Source organism: Dryobates pubescens, chromosome 30 (assembly GCF_014839835.1).
Source record: "Dryobates pubescens isolate bDryPub1 chromosome 30, bDryPub1.pri, whole genome shotgun sequence".
Classification (NCBI taxonomy): domain Eukaryota; kingdom Metazoa; phylum Chordata; class Aves; order Piciformes; family Picidae; genus Dryobates; species Dryobates pubescens.
The window spans coordinates 9,321,859-9,344,267 of record NC_071641.1 but is presented as its reverse complement, the minus strand read 5'-3'; the positions used below and the strand labels follow the sequence as shown (position 1 = coordinate 9,344,267).

Here is a 22,409-nt window from a genome sequence, read left to right as displayed (position 1 = left end):
TCAAAAGCCTGTTGTGAACCCCAGCTCCTGAGTGTGCCCTGCTAAAAGCAGCATGCAGGGGGGGGATGCAAAGCAGCTCTTGAAACCTTCCACTCTGGTGGAGCTCCTCGATGGGTTTATGCCTTTCTATGCCCATAGTTTGGACCTGAATGCTCAGCATTTGCTGTGCTGTGGCCCAGTCACTACCAGTCCTGCCTGGAAATGACATTAGTGGTCATTATTTTTAAGGAAGAGCTGGTTGTGAAAGCTTCACTTCATCTGTCCATGAGCCCACAGGCAAGGGCCAGGCTGGTGGGAGCTACAGCAGAAGTTCCACCTGGATGTAGGAGCCCCAAGCACCCCACAGCCTGCTGGGCAGGAGGGAGGTGCTGGGAACTGCCATGGTGAGCATGGGGCTGGGCTGGAAGGGGTCCAGAGAAGGGCCAGGAGGAGGAGCAGAGGGCTGGAGCTGCTCTGCTCTGCAGACAGCCTGAGAGAGTTGGGCTTGTGCAGGCTGGAGAGGAGAAGGCTCCCAGGAGAGCTTCTGGTGGCCTGCCAGGAGCTGCAGGGGGCTGCAAGCAAGCTGGGGAGGGACTTGGGAGGGGGTGAGGGAGGGATAGGACTGGGGGGGATGGAGCCAAAGTAGAAGTGGGGAGCTTGAGATTGGCTGTGAGGAAGAAGTTGTTGGCCAGGAGGGTGGTGAGAGCCTGGCCCAGGTTGCCCAGGGAGGTGGTGGAAGCCTCCTGCCTGGAGGTGTTTGCAGCCAGGCTGGAGGTGGCTGTGAGCAACCTGCTGCAGTGTGAGGTGTCCCTGCCCATGGCAGGGGGTTGGCACTGCCTGAGCCTTGAGCTCCCTTCCAGCCCTGCCAGCTCTGTGCTCCTCTGATTCTATGAAGTCACAGTGAAGCTGGGGAGGCTGTCTGGGGCTGCTGCTGGAGGGCAGTGAGGTGGGCAGTGCTGTGATGGGGTGGAGCAGTGGGGTGTCCCTGCAGAGGGGGCTGGCTCTGGAGACGATGCAGCAGCACTGCCATGCTCCTGCTGGCTTTGAGGAGAAGAGGAGGCTGGGCAAGGAGGCTCTGGCACACAGAGCAAACCTCTGTGGGGTGCTGGAGGACTCTCTTGACCTGGGCACACAGTGCCTCACCTGCAGCTTCCTCGTGGTGCACCATCCTGGTGGGCAGAGGAGGTCCCAGCTCAAGAGGAAATGTCCTGAGATTGTGCCAGGGGAGGCTTAGGTTGGAGCTGAGGAGCAATTTCTTTGGTGCCAGAGTGGTCAGGGCCTGGCAGAGGCTGCCCAGGGAGGTGGTGGAGTCCCCATGCCTGGAGGTGTTGCAGCAAGCTGTGGCCATGGCACTGGGGCCATGGTTTGGTGGCCAAGCTGGGGCTGGGTTGCTGGTTGGAGTGGGTGAGCTCGGAGGGCTTTGCCAGCTGAGAGTTCTCTAATTCTATGACCTGAGAGGTTTGGGAAGGTTAAGTTTCTGGAGCTGCTGGATCATTTGCAGTTGCAATTGCAGGGCTGTGTGGACACTGCTGAGGGCTCAGCAGCAGCTGTGCTCATTCAGCTGACTTTGCTGAGAGCTTGCAAGGGAATACAAATGGAAAGCAAAATGATGGAGACTCCCAAAATTCATCTGCAGCCAAGCAGCCAGACCTGGGCAGGCTGCAGAGCTGGGCAGAGGCAACCTCCTGGAGGTCACCAAGGGCAAGGGTAGGGTCCTGCCCCTGGGGAGGAAGAACCTCCTGCAGCAGGACAGGGGAGGGGAGACCTGCTGGGAGGCAGCTCCAGGGAGCAGCACCTGGGAGTGCTGGGGGCCAACAAGTTGCCCAGGAGCCAGCAAGGTGCCCTGGTGGCCAGGAAGCCAATGGAGTGCTGGGGGCATCATAAAGAGAGGAGACAGCAGAGCAAGGGAGGTTCTCCATCCCAGAGAGCAGAGGGACCTCGACCCACTGGACAGATGGGCAGAGGCCAACAGGATGGCATTCAACAAGTCCCAGTGCCAGGGGCTGCACTTTGGCCACAGCAACCCCAGGCAGAGCTACAGGCTGGGGTCAGAGTGGCTGAGAGCTGCCAAACAGAGAGGGACCTGGGGGTGCTGATTGACAGCTACCTAAACATGAGCCAGCAGTGTGCCCAGGGGGCCAAGAGGGCCAATGGCATCCTGGCCTGCATCAGGAAGAGTGTGGCCAGCAGGAGCAGGGAGGTCATTGTGCACCTGGACTCTGCATTGGTTAGGCCACACCTTGAGTCCTGTGTCCAGTTCTGGGCCCCTCAGTTTAGGAAGGACATTGAGAGACTTGAAGGTGTCCAGAGAAGGGCAACAAGGCTGGGGAGAGGCCTTGAGCACAGCCCTGTGAGGAGAGGCTGAGGGAGCTGGGGTTGCTTAGCCTGGAGAAGAGGAGGCTCAGGGGAGACCTCATTGCTCTCTACAACTCCCTGAAAGGTGGTTGTAGACAGGAAGGGGTTGGTCTCTTCTCCCAGGCAACCAGCACCAGAACAAGAGGACACAGTCTCAAGCTGTGCCAGGGGAGGTTCAGACTCTAAGTGAGGAAGAATTTCTTCCCTGAGCGAGTCGTTCGTCATTGGGATGTGCTGCCCAGGGAGGTGGTGGAGTCCCCATCCCTGGAGGTGTTCAAGAGGGGATTGGATGTGGCACTTGGTGCCATGGTCTAGTCGTGAGGTCTGTTGGGACAGGTTGGACTTGATGATCCTTGGGGTCTCCTCCAACCTCAGTTATACTGTGATGCTGTGTGTGTGATCCCCTCTACTCTGCCCTGCTGAAGACCACACCTGAAATACTGTGTCCAGTTCTGGGCTCCCCAGTTCCAGAGGGACAGGGATCTGCTGGAGGGAGTCCCACAGAGGCTGTGAGGATGCTGAAGGGACTGGAACATCTCTGCTGGGAGAAGCTAAGCCTGAGAGCCTGCAGAAGAGCAGCCCCAGAGGGCAGCTGAGCAATGCTCAGCAAGAGCTAAAGGAGCTGTGGGGGACAAGAGGCTGGGGCCAGGCTCTGCTGAGTGGTGCCCAGGGCCAGGCCAAGGGGCAGAGAGTGGCAGGCAGGAGGTTGGATGTGAGCAGGAGGAGAAAGTTGTTTGGTGTGAGGCTGCTGGAGGCCTGGAGCAGGCTGCCCAGAGAGGTTGTGGATTGTCCTCTAGAGACTTCCAAGATGTGTTGCTATGCCACCTGCCCTAGGTGACCATGAGGTCAGTGAGGTTGGGCTGGGTGATCTCTGGAAGTCCTTCCTACCTCTACCACTGTGATTCAGTGATTTAATGAACTCATTGGGAGCACACAGGACTGGGAGTAAAGGCTGTGCTGTGCAGGGACAGTGGAACCTCCTCTTCTCCAGCCTGGGCATTCTGGTGCTCACCAACACTAAACCAGAAGAGTTTTTTAGGTGTCCCTGTCCTGACCTTCCTGTGTGTGCTTGGAGCTCTTGCTTGTTGGCCTGGTGACAGCAGGGCCCTGGTGCTGAGCTCACAGGCAGGATTGCTGTGGATCAATGACTCAGTGTCCATTAGGGAATCAATCATGGCCCCAAACTCACAGCAGATCCATCTGTGCCTGGGTGTCTGTAGAGGCAATGTGGGCAGGGGTGGGAGAGAAACCCCTCCTGGAATGATGGAGAGGGGACTGGAGGAGGAGCAAAGGCTGAGAGCCCTGGGGCTGGGAGCCTGCAGGAGAGCAGCCCCAGAGGGCAGCTGAGCAATGCTCAGCAAGAGCTAAAGGAGCTGTGGGGGGCAAGAGGCTGGGGCCAGGCTCTGCTGAGTGCTGCCCAGGGCCAGGCCAAGGGGCACAGAGTGGCAGGCAGGAGGTTGGATGTGAGCAGGAGGAGAAAGTTGTTTGGTGTGAGGCTGCTGGAGGCCTGGAGCAGGCTGCCCAGAGAGGTTGTGGAGTCTCCTGGGGTGGAGAGCTTCCAACCCCCCCTGGGCACTGTGCTGCTGGGCAAGCTGCTGGGGGTGCCCTGCTGGAGCAGGGGCTGGGGCTGGATGCTCTCCAGAGGTCCCTTCCAGCCAGCATGAAAACCCAATCTTGATCCTAGGCTCTTGCTGAGAGCCAGGAGGTGTTGGTGCACGAGTGGGAGCCCAACGCTGAGTTTGAGCAAGGCTGCTGGCCCCCGTAGTCTCTTGCAGTTAGAGGGGGCAGGGCTCGGGGGTGATGTTGCTTTTGGGTGGGGTGTTTGGGGCCGGATCCGTTTGTGTCCTCGGGGGGTGGGCGAGGTGCTGCTGCCCGCTCGCCGGGCAGGCTGCAGGCTGGAGCCGGGGGAGCAGGGCAGCAGAGGGCGGCAGCGCTCCTCGGCTCCGCGCTCCCGGCTCCGAAACCCGGCGATGGGCATTGGAAGAGGGTGGGAAGGGGCAGGAGCTGGAGACCCCCGAGGCTGCCAGAGCTGCCGGCCCTGGGAGCGCACGGAGTGGAGCCCTGGGAGCGCACGGAGTGGAGCCCTGGGAGCGCACGGAGTGGAGCCTGTGGTAGGTTTTTTAGGCTGTGCCTTGGGAGTTTTTACTCACAGGTCTTGAGCAGAAAAGTAGTAAAATGTAAATCAGTCACTGCTGGGTGTGGAAAGGAAAAGGTAATCCCAAACAATCCCTTGGGAGAGAGCACTACCTGAAGATTTAATGCTGGGGGGGGGGGAATTCCCAACCCCCAGCACGGAGCCAAACACCCAGCTGCTGGGGAGGGGGCACTAAAGAGGAGGTCTGAACAGTTCAAAGGGATGTCTTGAGCCTTTCTAAAGGGTTTGGGTAATGGGCCCTGGGTCTGCACTCTTGTTCCAGGGGGAAGGCCCTCCCAGGGTTAACAGCTGGCTGAGGGCTGGGGCCAAGGTGGGGGTGGGGGGGAAGGAGATCACTGGGCACAGGTGGAGCTCCCCGGGGCTCAGTGCTGGGTCAGTTCTCTTCGACATCTTCAGCAATGATCTGGGTGAGGAGATTGAAGCACTGAGATGGGTGGCAGTGTCGATGTGCTGGAGGGCAGGGAGGCTCTGCAGAGGGACCTGGGCAGGCTGCAGCCATGGGATGAGGCCAATGGGATGAGGTTCAACAAGGCCAAGTGCTGAGTGCTGCACCTGGGTCACAGCAACCCCAGGAAGGCTCCAGGCTGGGGGCAGAGGGGCTGGAAAGTGGCCAGCAGGAAAGGCCCTGGGGGTGCTGGAGAGGAGCCAGCAGTGCCCAGGTGGGCAAGAAGGGCAGCAGCAGCCTGGTGCAGGGGTGAACCTTCCTAGCTTGTGTTATGGTGGGGAACCCCCATTGCTATGGAGACAGGCTGGGAGAGTGGGGGCTGTTCAGCCTGGAGAGGAGAAGGCTCCAGGCAGACCTCAGAGCAGCTGTGGTAGGTTGACAAGGGCAATTCTCCCACCTCAGGCCAAAAGGAGACCCAGACAAGTGGACTGCAAAAGTGGAGCAGGGTGTCAATGGGAAAGCAGTGAACATTGTCCAGAGAACCACCTCCTTGTGGTGAGAGCTTCCAGCCCCTGCCATGCAGTGATTGCATGGAGATGCATTGGTGGGCATGCAGGGGTGGGGAGGGAGGGGGTTCAGCTGGTGCTGTGCAGCAGTGCTGTGAGGGTGAGGACAGAGCACAGTGCCTGCAGCCAGAGCCGGTCAGCGCGGCAGGGCAGCCAGGTGGAAGATGTTGGCAGTGCTTGGGGAGCCAGGCAGAGACCTGAAGCTCTGCTGCTCTGCTGGCTTGGGCAATCAGTTCAGCCAGCAGCAGCCAAGTGAAAACCCTGAGCACAAGCAGCTTCATGCTCCCAAGCTGATGAAGCTTCCCTGAGCCCGAATCAGGCGCAGCCAGTGAGGTGTTGTGAGGCTGTGGTGAGAGCTGATGTGAAGCCCTGCCTGGGCCTGGCCATGGAGCACAGCACAGTGTCACAGGATGTTACAGCTTGGAAGGGACCTCCAGGGATCATCCAGTCCAACCCCCTGCCAGAGCAGGGCACCCAGGGCAGTCTGCACAGGAAAGCATCCAGGTGGGGTTGGAAAGAGCAGGAGACTCCACAACCTCTCTGGGCAGCCTGCTCCAGGCCTCCAGCAGCCTCACACCAAAGGAGTTTCTCCTCCTCCTGTTGAGCTGAAAGCTTCTCTGTTCCAGTTTGCATCCATTGCTCCTTGGCTCATGGCTGTGCCCCAGCCAAAAGAGCTTGGCCCCCTCCCCTTGCCCCCCAGCCCTCAGCTCTTGACAGACATTGATCAGATCCCTCTCAGCCTTCTCCTCTCCACACTCAGCAGCCCCAGGGCTCTCAGCCTCTCTCCACAGGGCAGCTGCTCAAGTCCCCAGATCCTCCTCCTGGCTCTCCCGTGGGCTCTCCCCAGCAGGTCTCTGTCTCTCTGGAGCTGGGGAGCCCAGCACTGGCCACAGGATTGCAGCTGTGGTCTGAGCAGGGCAGAGCAGAGGGGGAGCAGAACCTCCCCAGCCCTGCTGGCCACACTTTGCTTGCTGCACCCCAGGATGATGCATGGATGCTCCCTTGGCACCTTCACCAGTCAGGCCTTCTGTGAGCTGCATCCAATGGTTATCAGCCTTAAATGATGGTGAGGATCAATGCTGAACAGCAAACCTCATCTGCAAACCTGAGCTGTCAGGAAGGGTTTGGGATCATGGAGCTGTTGTGGCAGGACAAGGGGTGACAGCTTGGACTAAGAGAGGGAGATTCAAACTGGGTACAAGGATGATGCTTTTTACACAGGGTGATGAAACACTGGCCCAGGCTGCACAGAGAGCTGGGAGCTGCCCCATGGCTGGCACCAGTGCAGGTCAGCTTGTTGGGAGCTGTGAGCAACCTGCTCTGGTTGGGGATGTCCCTGCTGGCTGCAGTGGGGGGAACAGAATCATTGAGCTTTGAAGGTCACTGCCACCCTAAACCATTCTCTGATTCTATCATTTGCAGGTAAATAAAAACCTGGTACTTCAGTAACATGAGCCAGCAGTGGCCAGGGGGGCAAGAAGGGCAGCAGCAGCCTGGCCTGCAGCAGCAATGGTGTGGGCAGCAGGGGCAGGGCAGGGCTTGTGCCCTGGGCTGGGCACTGGGGAGGCCACAGCTTGAGTGCTGGCTTCAGCTCTGGGCCCTCCCTGCCAGAAGGAGCTTGAGGGCTGGAGCAGGGCCAGAGAAGGGCAAGAGAGCTGGGGAAGGGTCTGGAGCAGAGGGCTGGGGAGGAGCAGCTGAGGGAGCTGGGGGTGTGGAGTGTGGAGCAGAGGAGGCTGAGGGAGACCTCCTTGCTCTCTGCAGCTGCTGAGAGGAGGCTGCAGCCAGCTGGGGGCTGGGCTCTGCTCCCCAGTCTCAGGTGAGAGAAGGAGAGGAAGTGGCCTGAAATTGTGCCAGGGGAGGCTTAGTTTGGAGCTGAGGAACAATTCCTTTGGTGCCAGAGTGGTCAGGGAGTGTCAGAGGCTGCCCAGGGAGGTGGTGGAGTCCCCATGCCTGGAGGTGCTGCAGCAAGCTGTGGCCATGGCATTGGGGCCATGGCTGGGTGGCCATGGTGGGGTTGGGTGATGGCTGGCCTGGAGGAGCTTGGAAGCCTCTTCCAACGCAAAGAGTTCTGCATCTCCCTGGCTCCTCTGTTTGCTCAGGGCATGCAGGCGCCGGTAAAAAGCCTTCAGAATAAACTGCCGGTAAAGAAGGGAGAAGCTTCAGCTCAACGTAGCATTTCTCCTCAGCAGCCCCCCAGGCTGTTGTGCAGGCACGTCAGACACAGCCTTCAGCCCCGCGTCTCGTTGCTCACCGTCGCCTGAGCCGTCCCAGCCCTGCGCTGCCCTGCGCCGGGGGGGATTCGTTTGCCCGCACCCAGCGCCGCCGCTCCTCCCCGGCCGGCAGGAAGCCCTCCCGGTGCGGGCGGCAGCGCCGAGGCCGGTTCGCTCCTCCCGCGATTGGGGGCAGCAATGAATTGTTCTTGAAGCTCGGATAAATCAAGCCGGCAGACCCAGGCAATTATGGTGGGTGAGCGGTGCATTCCTGCCGAGGAGAGATAAGAAACACCGCAGGCACCGAGAGGGAAGAAAGACCACAAGGAAAGGAGGAGAGGGAGCAGCCCGGGGTGGGGAGGGAGGAGGGCTGGGGGCTGCCAAGCGGTTTGTCAGCGGCGGAGCCAGGCAGGGAAGGGAAGGCATCAAGCAGCTTCCCCATCGGGCTGTAGAAATGAGCTGCTACTGATTAAAAGCCTTTATTAACTTGTTCTTTCCTGGGGGAGGAAAGGAGAGGCTCTTGCTGCGCACGCCTGCCCGAGTGCTTTGCTTGCTGCCCCCCCCCCCCCCCCCGACGAGCAGAGGGCCGTGGCAAAGGCATCAGCCAGCTGCTGGAGGAGGCAGCAGCTGCTGTGTCCCTGGGCTGCTCTCAAACGTTGTGGGCAGTGTAGTTCTGCATGGGACAGCAATGTGCCCCTGTGGCCCAGAATGCTGATGGTCTCCTGGGGGGCGTGCAGGAGAGTGTGGCCAGCAGGTCAACAGAGGTTCTCCTGCCCCTCTGCTCTGCCCTGCTGAGACCACATCTGGAGGATTGTGTCCAGTGCTGGGGTCCCCAGTTCAGGAGGGACAGGGATCTGCTGGAGAGAGTCCAGGGGAGACTGTGAGGGTGCTGAAGGGACTGGAGCATCTCTGTGAGGAGCAAAGGCTGAGAGCCCTGGGGCTGTTGAGCCTGGAGAAGAGCAGCCCCAGAGGGCAGCTGAGCAATGTCTACAAATATCAGAAGGGTGGGGGGCAAGAGGCTGGGGCCAGGCCCTTGTCAGTGGTGTCCAGTGACAGGAGAAGGGTCGAGGGACACAGACTGGAACCTAGGAGGTTCCACCTCAGCATGAGGGAAAATTTCTTTAGTGTGAGGCTGCTGTAGCCTCAGGGCCAGGCCAAGGGGCACAGAGTGGCAGGCAGGAGGTTGGATGTGAGCAGGAGGAGAAAGTTGTTTGGTGTGAGGCTGCTGGAGGCCTGGAGCAGGCTGCCCAGAGAGGCTGTGGAGTCTCCTTCCATAGAGGCTGTCAAGACCTATCTGGATGTGTTCCTGTGTGACCTGCCCTAGGTTCCACTTTGTGCCACCTGGCCTGGCCCTGGGCAGCACTCAGCAGAGCCTGGTCCCAGCCTCTTGCCCCCCACAGCTCCTTCAGCTCTTGCTGAGCATTGCTCAGCTGCCCTCTGGGGCTGCTCTTCTGCAGGCTCTCAGCCCCAGGGCTCTCAGCCTTTGCTGCTCCCAGAGCTGCTCCAGGCCCCTCAGCAGCTTTGCAGCCTGCCCTGCACTCTCTCCAGCACTTCCCTGCCTCTGGAACTGGGGAGCCCAGAACTGGATGCAGGGCTCCAGATGTGGCCTCCTAGGACAAGAAGTCAGTGGCCTCAACTCCAACACATGGCTCCCACCTTCCTTCTAATACTTCAGCTTCTCCCAGCCTCACAGAGTCTCTCTCTGGCATGAGAGCCAGAAGGAATCTGTTTTCCCAGCTGTGTCAAACTGAGCTGATGTTCCCTACCAACCTCACCCCCCTTGCATCTCATGGCCCCAAGGCTAGATCTGCATCCCTACATTTACTTTAATTGGTCCCTCGGTTCATTTGCTGCTAGCTTACAGCTGGAAGCAGAAGAAAACTTCATTTCCAGGGCCTCCTTATCTAAAAGCTACTTCTGCTCTGCACAGTCAGTGCTCTGGGACTGCTGAGAAGAGCAGGGGCACAGGCAGTGTCTAATTGTGGCATCTGCAAACCAGCACCAAGTATTTATGTTGGCAGTTTCCAGAACAAGTTGCTGCTTAACGTGAGCCTGAGGAGACTTCTCAAGGCAGCTGAATCATTTTGAAGCCATTCCTGGCTCAATCCAGCCCACAGGAAGCTGGGGCTAAGGTCTGCTGATGCCTGACCTTGTTGGGCAAGTCAGCTCCAAGTGGGCAAGTGGGGAAAAGCAGGGTCAGGGATGGGGGTTCCCAGGCCTGATCTGCCTGGAGATCATGGAATGGTTTGTGTTGAAAGGGTCCTCAAAGCTCACCCAGCTCCAAGCCCCCTGCCATGGGCAGGGACACCTCCCACCAGCCCAGGCTGCTCAGGGCCTCATCCAGCCTGGCCTGCAACACCTCCAGGCAGGAGGCAGCCACAGCCTCCCTGGGCAGCCTGTGCCAGGCTCTTCCCACCCTCACTCTCAACAATTTCTTCCTCCTCTCCACTCTCAATCTCTCCTCTCCCAGCTCAAAGCCATTGTCCCTGGGCCTGGCACTCCCAGCCCTTGTCCAAAGTCCCTCCCCAGCTCTCCTGGAGCCCTTCAGGTCCTGCAAGGCTGCTCTGAGGTCTGCCTGGAGCCTTCTCCAGGCTGCACAGCCCCAACTCTCCCAGCCTGGCCCCACAGGGTGGGGGTTCTGCAGCCTCTGCTCATCTTGGTGGCCTCCTCTGGAGCTGCCCTAACACTTCCATGTCCTTCTTGTGCTGGGGGGGGCCTCTCTCTGCCCCCTGATTCTGCTGTGTGCACCCAGGAGCAGAGGAGGGCTCGAAAGCAGCATGCTGCAGGGAGCGTTGTGTGCTGCTGCCGCCTCAGAATGTCTCCTCCTTTCGCCTTGCATGACACAAACATTCATTCCTGGTGTCATTATGGATGCCCCTAATGTGATAGAAACTGCTAAGCACATTACCAGTTGCAGGCTCAGATTTCCAGCACAGGCTGAGACGATTTCCAGTGGCAGTGCAGCAGACTCCCATTGCTTTCCTCTCTCTGCCATCAGAACTTTTTGGGGACCACTAACAGGTCCTTGGGGGGAGGGGGATGGGGTTTTTTTTCCTTCCTGCTGCACAGCCTCATCCTAGGGCAGGCTGGAGGGGTTGCAGGCTCACAGTTATTTGTCAGTGCTTCTTGCTAATGATGGGGAAGGGAGGGGGTGGGTGGGTGGGTGGGCGGCAGGATGTGTGTGGAATCTGCATGCCTAAGCAGAATCCTTGAGCTGCTCCCCGGGTGAGATGTTGATTTGGCTTTACAAGGCAGCACTCACTGCAACAGTGCCCGGCCCTGGGGAGCTCCATCCCTGCCCTGGGGAGGAGTAAATGGGTTTCAACTGCAGGAAGGACTAAACCCAGATGGACTGCAGGGGAAAATGGGGCTGAGGCACTCCCTGAATACTGCCAGCTCCTTCACATTCACTTCGGGGCAGGGGGTGGGGGAGCTGCTAGGACACGGCAGCTCCAGCCTCCTGCTCGTCCCTGGGGCTGAAATACTTCCCAGCTGCCTCCCTGCAAATCTGTAGTGCATCACGACCCCAAAAGCAGCTGCTGGAGGCTCTTCGTTTGAGGCAACAGGCAAAAAGAAGGGGCAAGAGAGCCCCGGGGAGGAGTCAGATGTGTTGGTGCCTCAGTAGGTGGCACTCCTGGCTCGGGGACCGGTGGGGCTGCTGTTGGAGCTTCAGGCTGGAGCTTCCCACAGATGAGAGGTGCAGAGTCTGAGGGCTGACCTGCACCCTGAGCTGAGTGCTTTCCACAAGAGTTCAGCTCATGGAGATGCTGCTTTCCTCCACATCTTCCCCATTTTCACAGGCTCACAGTATGTGAGGGGCTGCAAGGGACCTCTGGAGAGCTTCCAGTCCCAGCCCCTGCCAGAGCAGCACCATAGAATCCAGCACAGGGCACACAGGAACACATCCAGACAGGGCTGCAAAGGCTCCACAGAAGGAGACTCCACAACCTCTCTGGGCAGCCTGCTCCAGGCCTCTGGGAGCCTCCCAGGCAAGAAGTTCCTCCTCATGCTGAGCTGCAACCTCCTGGCCTGCACTTTCCATCCCTTGCCCCTTGGCCTATGGCAGGGCACAGTGAGCAGAGCCTGGCCCTGGCCCTTCCTGCCTGACCCCCAGCCCTCAGCTCTTGAGAGACATTGCTCAGATCCCTCTCAGCCTTCTCCTCTCCACACTCAGCAGCCCCAGGGCTCTCAGCCTCTGCTCAGCAGCAGTGCTCCAGGCCCTTCAGCATCCTTGCAGCCCTCCCTTGGCCTCTCCCCAGCAGATTCCTGTCCCTCCTGAGCTGGGGAGCCCAGAGCTGGCTGCAGGATTGCAGCTGGGGCCTCAGCAGGGCAGAGCAGAGGGGGAGGAGAAGCTCCCTGGCTCTGCTGGCCACACTCTGCTGAGTGCAGCCCAGGAGCCCCTTGGCCTTCTTGGCCCCCAGGGCACATTGCTGTGCCCTGCAGAACTTGCTGCCCCCCAGCACTCCCAGGTCCTTCCCCACAGGGTTTCCAGTCTCCCCTTCCTCACGTTGTGAAGGTGTTGCTGTGAACAGCACACTTGCCTTTGGGGTGCCCTACATAGGAGGTGCTGGGGCTGGCTGATGGGAGTAACACAAACAGGGATGTTTCAGAACAGGCTCTGGTGTACTGACAATGTTGCCTCTCTGCACAGCAACTACCTGTTAATAGCTTTTGCTTCTGTTAGGCCACAGCTGCACTACCAGCTCCACCTCTGGGCTCCCCAGTTCCAGAGGCAGGGAAGTGCTGGAGGGAGCCCAGGGCAGGCTGCAAAGCTGCTGAGGGGCCTGGAGCAGCTCTGGGAGCAGCAAAGGCTGAGAGCCCTGGGGCTGAGAGCCTGCAGGAGAGCAGCCCCAGAGGGCAGCTGAGCAATGCTCAGCAAGAGCTAAAGGAGCTGTGGGGGGCAAGAGGCTGGGGCCAGGCTCTGCTGAGTGGTGCCCAGGGCCAGGCCAAGGGGCAGAGAGTGGCAGGCAGGAGGTTGGATGTGAGCAGGAGGAGAAAGTTGTTTGGTGTGAGGCTGCTGGAGGCCTGGAGCAGGCTGCCCAGAGAGGTTGTGGAGTGTCCTGGTGTGGAGAGCTTCCAACCCCCCCTGGGCACTGTGCTGCTGGGCAAGCTGCTGGGGGTTCCCTGCTGGAGCAGGGGCTGGGGGATGCCCAGAGGTCCCTTCCAGCCCTCCCTGCTGGGATGCTGGGATTTGCAGGTGGCTCTGTGCCCGCAGCAGGCAGAGCCCCACAGGTCACACAGCTGCCTAGATGTGCACAAAGCCCAAGCAGCAGAGGAACACATCACAGAATCCAGGCAGTTCACCTTTCAACCACAGGCTGAGCTGCTCCTGTGGGTATTTTGGGAAAAGAGTAAGCAGTGGATTAGAGCAGATTAGGTAGGGGGAGGGGGGGAGAAAAAACCCCTTCCAGAAAGAGGAAAATGCTTCTGTCGTCAGTGCTGCATCTGCAGCTCTCATAGAATCATAGAAGCACAGAACTCTCAGGGCTGGAAGGGACCTCAAGGATCATCTAGTTCCAACCCCAACACCCTACACCAAGCTGCTCACAGCCACCTCCAGCCTGGCTGCAAACACCTCCAGGCAGGAGGCTTCCACCACCTCCCTGGGCAACCTGGGCCAGGCTCTCACCACCCTCCTGGCCAACAACTTCTTCCTCACAGCCAATCTCAAGCTCCCCACTTCTCCTTTTGCTCCATCCTCCCCAGTCCTATCCCTCCCTCACCCCCTCCCAAGTCCCTCCCCAGCTTGCTTGCAGCCCCCTGCAGCTCCTGGCAGGCCACCAGAAGCTCTCCTGGGAGCCTTCTCCTCTCCAGCCTGCACAAGCCCAACTCCAGTGGTGGCCAGGTGGCGTTTGGCTGGTAGCAGAGCCCTGCCTGGGCAGCCCAGAGAGCTCTCAACTGGTTTTGAAGCTTGGACGATGGCAGCTGAGTGGCTGTGTCTGGTGACAGAGGATCCTTCAGGGGTTTAGAAGGAAAAGCTATAAAAGCCCAGGAGCTGTGCAGAGAGGCAATATTGTGAGCACACCAGAGCCTGTTTGAGGAGAAGAGACAGCCCTGCTCTGGGTGATTCCCATCCCTGCTGTGCTGGGGCTGTGGGATGCTGGCTGCAAGATGCTCTGGAGTTTGGCTGCCTGCATCTTTCACATCCAAGCAATGTATGGGGCCAGAGAGGTGGTGGAGTCTCCTTCTCTGGAGGTTTTCAAGGTCCACCAGGACATGATCCTGTGTGGTCTGCTTTAGGTGACCCTGCTCTGGCAGGAGGGCTGGAATTGATGATCTCCAGAGGTCCCTTCTAACCCCTAAGGGTCTGTGAGGTTGTGGTGCTCTGAAAAGGCTTTGGGATGAGCAAAGCCAAAGGCTCCCTTAACAAACTGCAAACAGCTTCATCCTGTCCTCCCCAATCCAAGCCAGCTGGTGCATTCCTGCCATTCCTCTCCCTCAAGCTCCCTCTTTCCATTCCCTGGGTCAGGAAGGAGAAGCAGCTGCTCCCAGAGGCCCAGGGCTTCGTACTGGGAACTTGGATGGGAATAGGATGGGAGGATTTTATGGGAGTGGGCAGGCACCCTGGGATCTCTGTGATCACACAGCAGCTGGTACTGGGGAAGCCTGAAGTGTGAAGCTCAGGGAGGAGAGCAGCACTCTCCTGGTGGCTTCCTCGGGAGGGGAGTGACAAATGGAAACCAGGCAAGTGCCGGCTGCCTCCTGCAGCACTGCTCGGCTGGCAGCCTGGGAAGCCCTTCAGGCTGCTCCAGCCTCATCCTCACACCAGGGAATACCAATCTTGGACTTGACAGCTGCTTGTTCTGGTCCCAAATCTGCAACTGAGACATAAAAATCTCACTTCAGACCTCACAGCTCTTCAGGAAAATCTACTTCCCACCTGTAAAGAGCTGCTTGCTTTAGATGTCCTCAGCAGAATTCCTCACTGCTTCCACGAGCTGTAATCTCCTAGAACTCAGAATCACAGCATGGGTTGGGTTGGGTTGGAAGGTACTTTGAAGGTCATCCAGCTCCAAGCCCCCTGCCATGGGCAGGGACACCTCCCACCAGCCCAGCTTGCCCAAGGCCTCATCCAGCCTGGCCTTCAACACCTCCAGGCAGGAGGCAGCCACAGCCTCCCTGGGCAACCTGTGCCAGTGTCTCCCCAGCCTCACTGCCAAGAATTTCTTCCTCCTCTCCACTCTCAATCTCTCCTCTCCCAGCTCAAAGCCATTGTCCCTGGGCCTGGCACTCCCAGCCCTTGTCCAAAGTCCCTCCCCAGCTCTCCTGGAGCCCTTCAGGTCCTGCAAGGCTGCTCTGAGGTCTGCCTGGAGCCTTCTGCTCTCCAGGCTGCACAGCCCCAACTCTCCCAGCCTGGCCCCACAGGGTGGGGGTTCTGCAGCCTCTGCTCATCTTGGTGGCCTCCTCTGGAGCCTCTCCAGCAGCTCCAGGTCCTTCTTGTGCTGGGAGCCCCAGAGCTGGAGGCAGTGCTGCAGGTGGGCTGTAAGCAGAGCAGAGCAGAGGGGCAGAATCCCCTCCCTCAGGCTGCTGGTCACACGCTGTGATTTTCTCTGCATCCTTCCCTGGTCTGGTGGCTCAGTCCCAGGCTGTGCACATCTACCAGAAGCCAAGTAATGTGACTTTACTGCTTGTCACCGAGGAGCTGCACGCCAGCGTGGCCCCAGGGCTGTGACTCGTTTGGAGCCTGGTGGGATTCAGTTGACTGCCTCGCCGTCTCCCTCGTCCAGAAGTTGGTTTCAGCTTCTCTGGGGGAGGAAAACAATCAAACTTGAAGCACCGCCGGTAAACTGCTTTGTTTATCACCCAGTCCTGGCTTGTAGGCAGCAGGAATTCATCCGTTTAAGCGCTGCCCTTCTTTTAAAATGGAAATGCTCAGGAGATCTTTGGTGCTTTTGTTCCCAGAGGAGTGATGCAAAAAATCAAATCGGGGGGTGGGGTGGAGGGGGAAGAGAGGAGAGAGAATGCTGAACTTGAAAGCAGGCTGGCAGCCCATGGAAGCGACCAGGGGGGCTCTGCTTTTGTGCCTGGCATCGAGGGGCCAGGGAACGGAAGCGTTTTACATAACCCAGTTGTGGTTGGGGTTTTGTTTTTACCTTTTTGGGGTGTTTTTTTGGGGGGTGTTGCTGTTGTTGTTGTTTTCCTTCCACATGCCTCTGACAAATTGCAGGAGGCATCATCGAGGATGGGGAAGGAGCTGCAAAGCCTCCGGCTTCCGAAGAGCAGGGGCCAGGCCCTCTCCAGCAGCAGCCTGGAGCAGTTGTAATTCCTCAGCTCCTCGCTTTTTTTTACCCCCTCTAAGATTTGTTTTGTAAAGGACCATCTGCAGGTGGGGAGCTGGAACCCTGCACTCGGCCCGGGGCCAGCATGCCACAGGGGAACAAAAACAAAAAGCCCCAAACAAACGACAAACCCCGCAACAACCCCGGCCCGGAAAGCTCAATCCCATCCCCGCGGGCTCCCGTCTGGATGTCTCTCGTTCCCAGCTAATGCCCAAATGGGAGGTCTAGACAGGCTGCTAACGCAGCTACAAACACCACCCACCTCCAAAAAATGTCACCATGGCTGCATCCTCCCCCTCACCTTCCCCACATCAAAATCCCAGAGAGGGAACTGCAGCAGCTGCTGCTGCGGCTGCCCTGCGAACATCCCGGCAAAGGGGTGCCCCTGCGCCGCCGGACCTGAGAGGGGGGCGGGCTTTGCTCCCAGCTCCTCCAGACCCCCCAGTCTCACCAGGAACCCCCCCAGGACCGGCCGTTTGCTTGCCCAGAGAGCCATCTTCCAGCTCTGGAGGGCCCAAGCCCGAGCGTGGCGTTGCCACGTCACGCATCGCTGGCCCTTCTGCACTTGGCAAACGTGGGCAAGGCAAAAACAATCAGAGTCCTGTGGCACGGGCAGCTCAGCTTACGCTCAGCTCTTCCTCCTTGCCTTTGGTGTCATTTTTTTTGTGCTGTGGACCTGTGGCCACAGGTAGCAGCGGCACGTAGGTTGGCACACAGAAAGGGCATCGTGCTGGCACGGCGGGAAACCCCCCACGGCGCTTGGCACAGCTCTCCCTTTCCCCGGGAGGGGGTGGGGGGTTGGAATTTGGGTTCCCGGCAGCTCGCTTCCCCTGCTGGAAGTTGGGCTGGTTAGCTCAGTGCTCCGAGCCCCACATGCCCTGCCGCCAGGTTTTTCCAGTGCAGGCGTACTTGACCGATATTCCCGTGAAATCTGGGTGCTGGGAGCGGGAGCCATGCCAGGCACTGGCTTCGCTGGGAGAAGACAGCGAAAATCGGCTGCTTAAAACCGGGAGGGGGGCAAAATAAAAAGAAGTGAACGGGAGGTAAAGCCGGCAAGTTGTGCGGGGAAAAAGTAGTAGCTTCGGTTGGAGCGGGAGCCGGGGAGAGGAAGCAGGGGACCCCCCGAAAGCGGGACAGGGAGGGCAGCTCTGCGCAGCCATCTCCCGAGGCTCGGACCTGTTCGCTGGCCTCCTCCTCGCAAAGGCCGGGAGGAGAAGGCTCGGCGGCGGGTTCCCGGGGGGTAGCCGGCGGCCAGCCCCCTTCCCCGCATCCCCTCCCGCCGGGAGCCCCCGTGGGCGGCAGCGGAGGGGAGCGGGAAGGAAGGAGCGGGGAGTGCATGTGCATCCCGGCAGGCGCCCCTGCCGCCCTCCCCCGCCGCCTTCTCTCCTTCCCTCCCCCTCCGTGTGTGTGTGTGTGTGTGTATGTGTGTGCTTCTCCCGCTCCTTCTCCAGCCCGGCCTGACGCAGGCGGATCCAGATCGCCCCTAACAACCCCGGCTCCGGAGCGCGGTGCCGGCGGCGGGGGCCGACAGCGGCGGGGCCCCGGCGGGTAGCGGGGCCGCGCCGGGCCCGAGGACGGGGTTAGGGGGGGTGGGGGGTGGGAGGGCGGCGAAGTTGGCCCAAGTGCTGGGAAGGAGGCGGGCGGCCCGGCTACGGGGGGAAAGTTGCCGGGAGAGGCGAAGGGCGAGCGGAGCGGCAGGACCATGGGCACTTTGCGGGATTTACAGTACGCGCTGCAGGAGAAGATCGAGGAGCTGCGGCAGCGGGATGCGCTCATCGACGAGCTGGAGCTGGAGTTGGATCAGAAGGACGAGCTGATCCAGAAGCTGCAGAACGAGCTGGACAAGTACCGCTCGGTGATCCGGCCCGCCACCCAGCAGGCGCAGCAGCAGAGCGCCGGCACCTTGCAGGGCGAGCAGAGGACCAAGCGCCAGGCGATCTCGGCCGAGCCCACCGCCTTTGACATCCAGGACCTCAGCCACGTCACCCTCCCCTTCTACCCCAAGAGCCCACAGTAAGCAGTGTATGAGGGGGGGGTAGGGTGGTGCCGGTGTCACCCCGGCTGCCCAGCGGGTAGCATGCTCCGTGCCTCGCTGCTCCATCCGTCAGCACCCTCCCCTTCCTCCCTCGCTACCAGCGAGGCAGACCACGGGCTCCTCGTCCCCTCCATCCCCCGGACTCGCCGGCACTGCCTGCCGCCGTAGAGGGGCACGGAGCGGAGTCCCGGAGCGCGGCCGCCCGCCCCCGCACCCTCCCGGGTGGCCCCGCCGGCGGCGGGGAGGGAAAGTTGCGAGTTCTGGGCTTGGGGGGCATGTGTAATAAGAGCGAGCCCCGAGGTGGGGGCAGAGCCGCTAGTGTCGGAGCCGTCCGCCCTCACCTACCACCCCCAGCCCCATCCCGCCGGGGAAGGCTCGGCGGCGAGCTCGGCAGGGCGGGGGAGTTGCTGCTGCTGCCGGCGGAGCGCATCGCGGACTCGGGGGCTTTACCGGTGCGGGAAGGGACGGGAGGAACCCGGGGGTCTGTCCCCTCCGGGAGCAGCGGTGTCCTGCAGGGAGCGATTCACAGCGCGGCTCCGGGCAGGGAAACGGGAGCCCCGGCGGGGTGCGGTGCCCGCGGTCGCCAGCAGTATCCTCGCCGCCCCTGCTTCTGGCCGGCCTCGCCCGGGGGAGCGCTGGTGTGCTGGGGAGGGAAGGCTTGTTGCAGAGCCCTGGTCCGGCGAGGAGGGTGTACGGGGAGGCAAAGTTGCGGGGAAGCTCGGCTTCCAGCTGCCAGCCCGCCCGGGAGATGCGCTGCCCTGGTTTCACGCTTGCCGCAGACTAGGCAAATTACAGCGATTTAATGGAGAAAGCGGAGAGCTCGCAGGAGCGGGACCACTCCCTCCCCGCTTCCCTTTAGTGTATTTTCCTAGCCAATAAATCGCAGTGCACTCCTTAAGGGAAAAAAAGAGGAGAAAGAGAGAGATGATGGGCTGCTGGCTTCATGTGGAGGGTGGCAGGGGCCGGCCCTGGGCTTCTCTGTCCCTGCCTGCTGCTGCCGGGCTGTGCCCCTCGGCTGGCGACAGCCGGGGCTCGACCTCCTCCGGCCGCTGGCCCCTTCGCGGCCGCTGCCTTCCTCGCTGAGTTAAAGGGGAGCGCTGGGGCGGCTGGAGCCACCGTGGGGTCGGTGCTGTGGGCGTTCAGGCGGGCTCGGGGCTGCAGGTCGCCTGTTAGAGCACATGGCGGCCGGGGCCCTCGGCGTGCCGACGCCGTGCCCCCCCGGAGCCCCAGGGGAGAGACTGTCCCCCGGACCCGTCCCCGCGGCCGCGGGCGGGCAGCCGGGCCGGGGTGAGGTGAGGGCAGGGCGGGCGGGCGGGTGGCACAGGTGCTGCGCGGTGAAGTGGGAGCGCTGGAAGGGAGCAGCGCTGCCCAGGCGCTCCCCGCCGCACTGGCGGGGGGTGCCGGTGCGGGAGCTGCCCGCACGCAGCTGGGATTCGCTGCTCTGCCGCGGGACTCGCTCGGTAGGCTACGGCCGGGGCCCGGCGGTGCGGCGCAGCCTCGGCCTTGGCCGCCGTCATGGCGGGGACCTGCCGTCTCCTGGCGGGGACCTGCCGTCTCCTGGCAACCGCCGCGCCGGCCGGGGCCGCGCGACCCGCGAGCGCGGCCGCCACGCGCCGCCGGCCGGCTCCGCCGCCAGGGCCCCCGGGCCGGGCCGGGCTGCCTGCGGCCCGGCGGCGGCTGCCGGCTCCGCTGCCGCCCGCCCGCTCCGCCGCCTGCCCGCCCGCCGGCTCCGCCGCCTGCCCGCCCGCCCGCTCCCCCCCTCAACCCGCCTCTTCCCGACGCGGTTTCGCCACAGATATTTTGCCCTTTTAAGGCGAACGGCCGCGGCTCCGGGATCGAAAGGGGGGCGGGGGGATCGAAAATCCCCCGAGCCAGCCCCAAAACCCCGCCGAGCCCACCCGCGCTGCGTGGTGCGGGGGGAGCCTGGCGCGCCGGCGGCGGGACCCGAGGCGGGACAGGGCTGCCCAGCCGCGTCAGTTTCCTCGGGTGAACTGTGGGGTGGTGTCTGGCATCCCCAGACGTCGCTTTTCCCGTCAGGGATGTGTGTGCGTGAGCTCGCGTCCCTCGGTGCCCTCCGAGTGTCAACCGAGCACCTCGGAGCTCGGGCAAGTGCTTCAGGTGTCAGCAGGAGGAGCCCGGGGGGTGCTGCGCAGGGTGAAGTGCCACGGGAAGCCTGCTGAACCCTTGGGTTGTCCTTTCCCAGCCGGGATGTTGCTGCCTCGCTGTAGGTCGTCGTGCCCGGCGCTCGCCTCGGAAGCTCCTTCCTGCTGACCACCTGCGGTCAGCGCTCCAGTGCTCGCCACAGCGTTGAAGTCAGCAGGTAGCTTCAGACCTTAATCACCCAGGTGGAACAGAGCCTTGCTGCTCACAGCTTCAGCATTTGCTCCTCTGTTTGAGCCCTCAGGTTTTATTTCATAGGATCACAGGGTTGGAAGGGACCTCCAAAGATCATCAAGTCCAAGCCCCTGCCAGAGCAGGAGCAGAGCATCCAGCACAGGGCACACAGGAACACATCCAGACAGGGCTGCAAAGGCTCCACAGAAGGAGGCTCCACAACCTCTCTGGGCAGCCTGCTCCAGGCCTCTGAGAGCCTCCCAGGGAAGAAGTTCCTCCTCATGGTGAGCTGCAACCTCCTGGCCTGCACTTTCCATCCACTGCCCCTTGGCCTATCCCAGGGTGCAGCTGAGCAGAGCCTGGCCCTGTCCTTTCCCTCTTGACCCTCAGCCCTCAGAGATACTTCCAAACATTTATTAAATCCCCTCTCAGTCTTCTCCAGACTGAACAGCCCCAGGTCCCTTTTGTTGCCTTCTGCATTCCAATAACATCTTCAGCTTGAGGGGGAGTGTGGTGCCAAGAAGCCCTCAGTGCCTTGTGTCCAAAGCTGGACACCTCCTGAGGTGATGCAAAGTCTTCTGCCGGCGGATGGTCACTGTCTGTAGTTGATAAGCACTTTAAACCTGAACATCCCAGTGGAAAGGGAGGTGCAGGTGCCAACAGTAAGAGACTTGATGGTCTTTAAGGTCCCTCCCAGCCCAACCCATTCTGTCATTCTATGAGCTGTGGATTTTGCTTGCCTCCAGTGAAACAAAGATGCTCAGAGGCTGGAGAAGCTCCCCTGTGGGGCCAGGCTGGGAGGGTTGGGGCTGTGCAGCCTGGAGAAGAGAAGGCTCCAGGCAGACCTCAGAGCAGCCTTGCAGTACCTGAAGGGCTCCAGGAGAGCTGGGGAGGGGCTTTGGACAAGGGCTGGGAGTGCCAGGCCCAGGGACAATGGCTTTGAGCTGGGAGAGGAGAGATTGAGAGTGGAGAGGAGGAAGAAATTGTTGGCAGTGAGGGTGGGGAGAGCCTGGCACAGGCTGCCCAGGGAGGCTGTGGCTGCCTCCTGCCTGGAGGTGTTGCAGGCCAGGCTGGATGAGGCCCTGAGCAGCCTGGGCTGGTGGGAGGTGTCCCTGCCCATGGCAGGGGGCTCGGAGCTGGCTGAGCTTTGAGCTCCCTTCCAACCTAAACCATTCTGTGAGTCTGTGAAAATGCAATGCAGATGACTGTCTCTGTGAGAGGTGGGGTGTGCCTGGCAGGCTGGAGTGGGGCAGCTCAGCTGGGTGGGTGAATCTGGGCCCATTAATGCCTGAATTGTGCTCTTGTGCTTGCCTGCACGCAGTTGCCAACATGACTCACACAGTGCTCCTCCGGGGTGGAGGGGAGGTCCTTGTCTCGATTCAACAACCGTGACACAGTCTTGATGGTGTTTCCAGGTAACTGTTTGTGGTGATGCTGGAGGTTGAGATAGAAGGGACCTGGAAGTTGAAGTGGAAATACCCAAGCAGCTGTCAGGGCACTCGTGAGGGTCCCTTACTGTGATCTCAAAGTGCAGAGAGCCCAGGTGACTCGCACCAGGGGCAGGTTCACTTCAACCAACAGTAAAACTTTGGTGTTCACCCAGAGGAGGCAGGGAAAAGGGAGAGGAGAAAGGGGAAAGGTAAAGTGAAGAGGGGAGGAGAAAGAGCTCTATAGCTACCAGCAATGCAAGGGTGCTAAGATGTCTCTCTGGTGCTGGGTCCAGTCCTGCTGCTCCTTCTTGATCTTGGTGGGGCAAAGCTTTCCTTTGAAGCCTTCTTCTTGTTACTTCTTCTGCTTGTAACCTGTCACAACCTGCCCCATAGCTAGGAAGACATCTTTTATAACCAATTTCTCACCTGCCAATGTCTGAACTCTGCCTCTCCCCCCCCCTCTCCACCCCTCATGCCCCCCAAGAGCAAGGCTTCTGCACAGGCCCAAGGAGGAGTGCCCGTGGTGTGGGCTGGCCCAAGGAGATGTGCCCAAGGCATGGTCTGCCTTGGAGGTGGGTATCACAGTGACACAGGACATTACAGCTTGGAAGGGACTTCCAGAGATCATCCAGTCCAAGCCCCTGCCAGAGCAGGGCACCCAGGGCAGTCTGCACAGGAGAG

At 60.7% G+C, this 22,409-nt stretch overlaps 1 protein-coding gene across 2 annotated transcripts in view; it reads left to right on the top strand.

Moving 5' to 3' along the window:
• PRKG1 (protein kinase cGMP-dependent 1) overlaps positions 1 to 22,409 on the top strand; it is a 287,512-nt gene that overhangs the window by 29,020 nt on the left and 236,083 nt on the right. Inside the window, exon 1 of one of the 2 annotated variants that reach the window (XM_054174680.1) lies at positions 17,554 to 17,942. The exons of the other annotated variant lie outside the window; for it this stretch is intronic. Within the exon in view, the coding sequence (XP_054030655.1) occupies positions 17,632 to 17,942 (311 nt within the window). The 5' untranslated portion in view covers positions 17,554 to 17,631. Of the gene's footprint in view, positions 1 to 17,553; positions 17,943 to 22,409 lie in introns of those variants that run through there. 2 annotated transcript variants of the gene reach the window in all.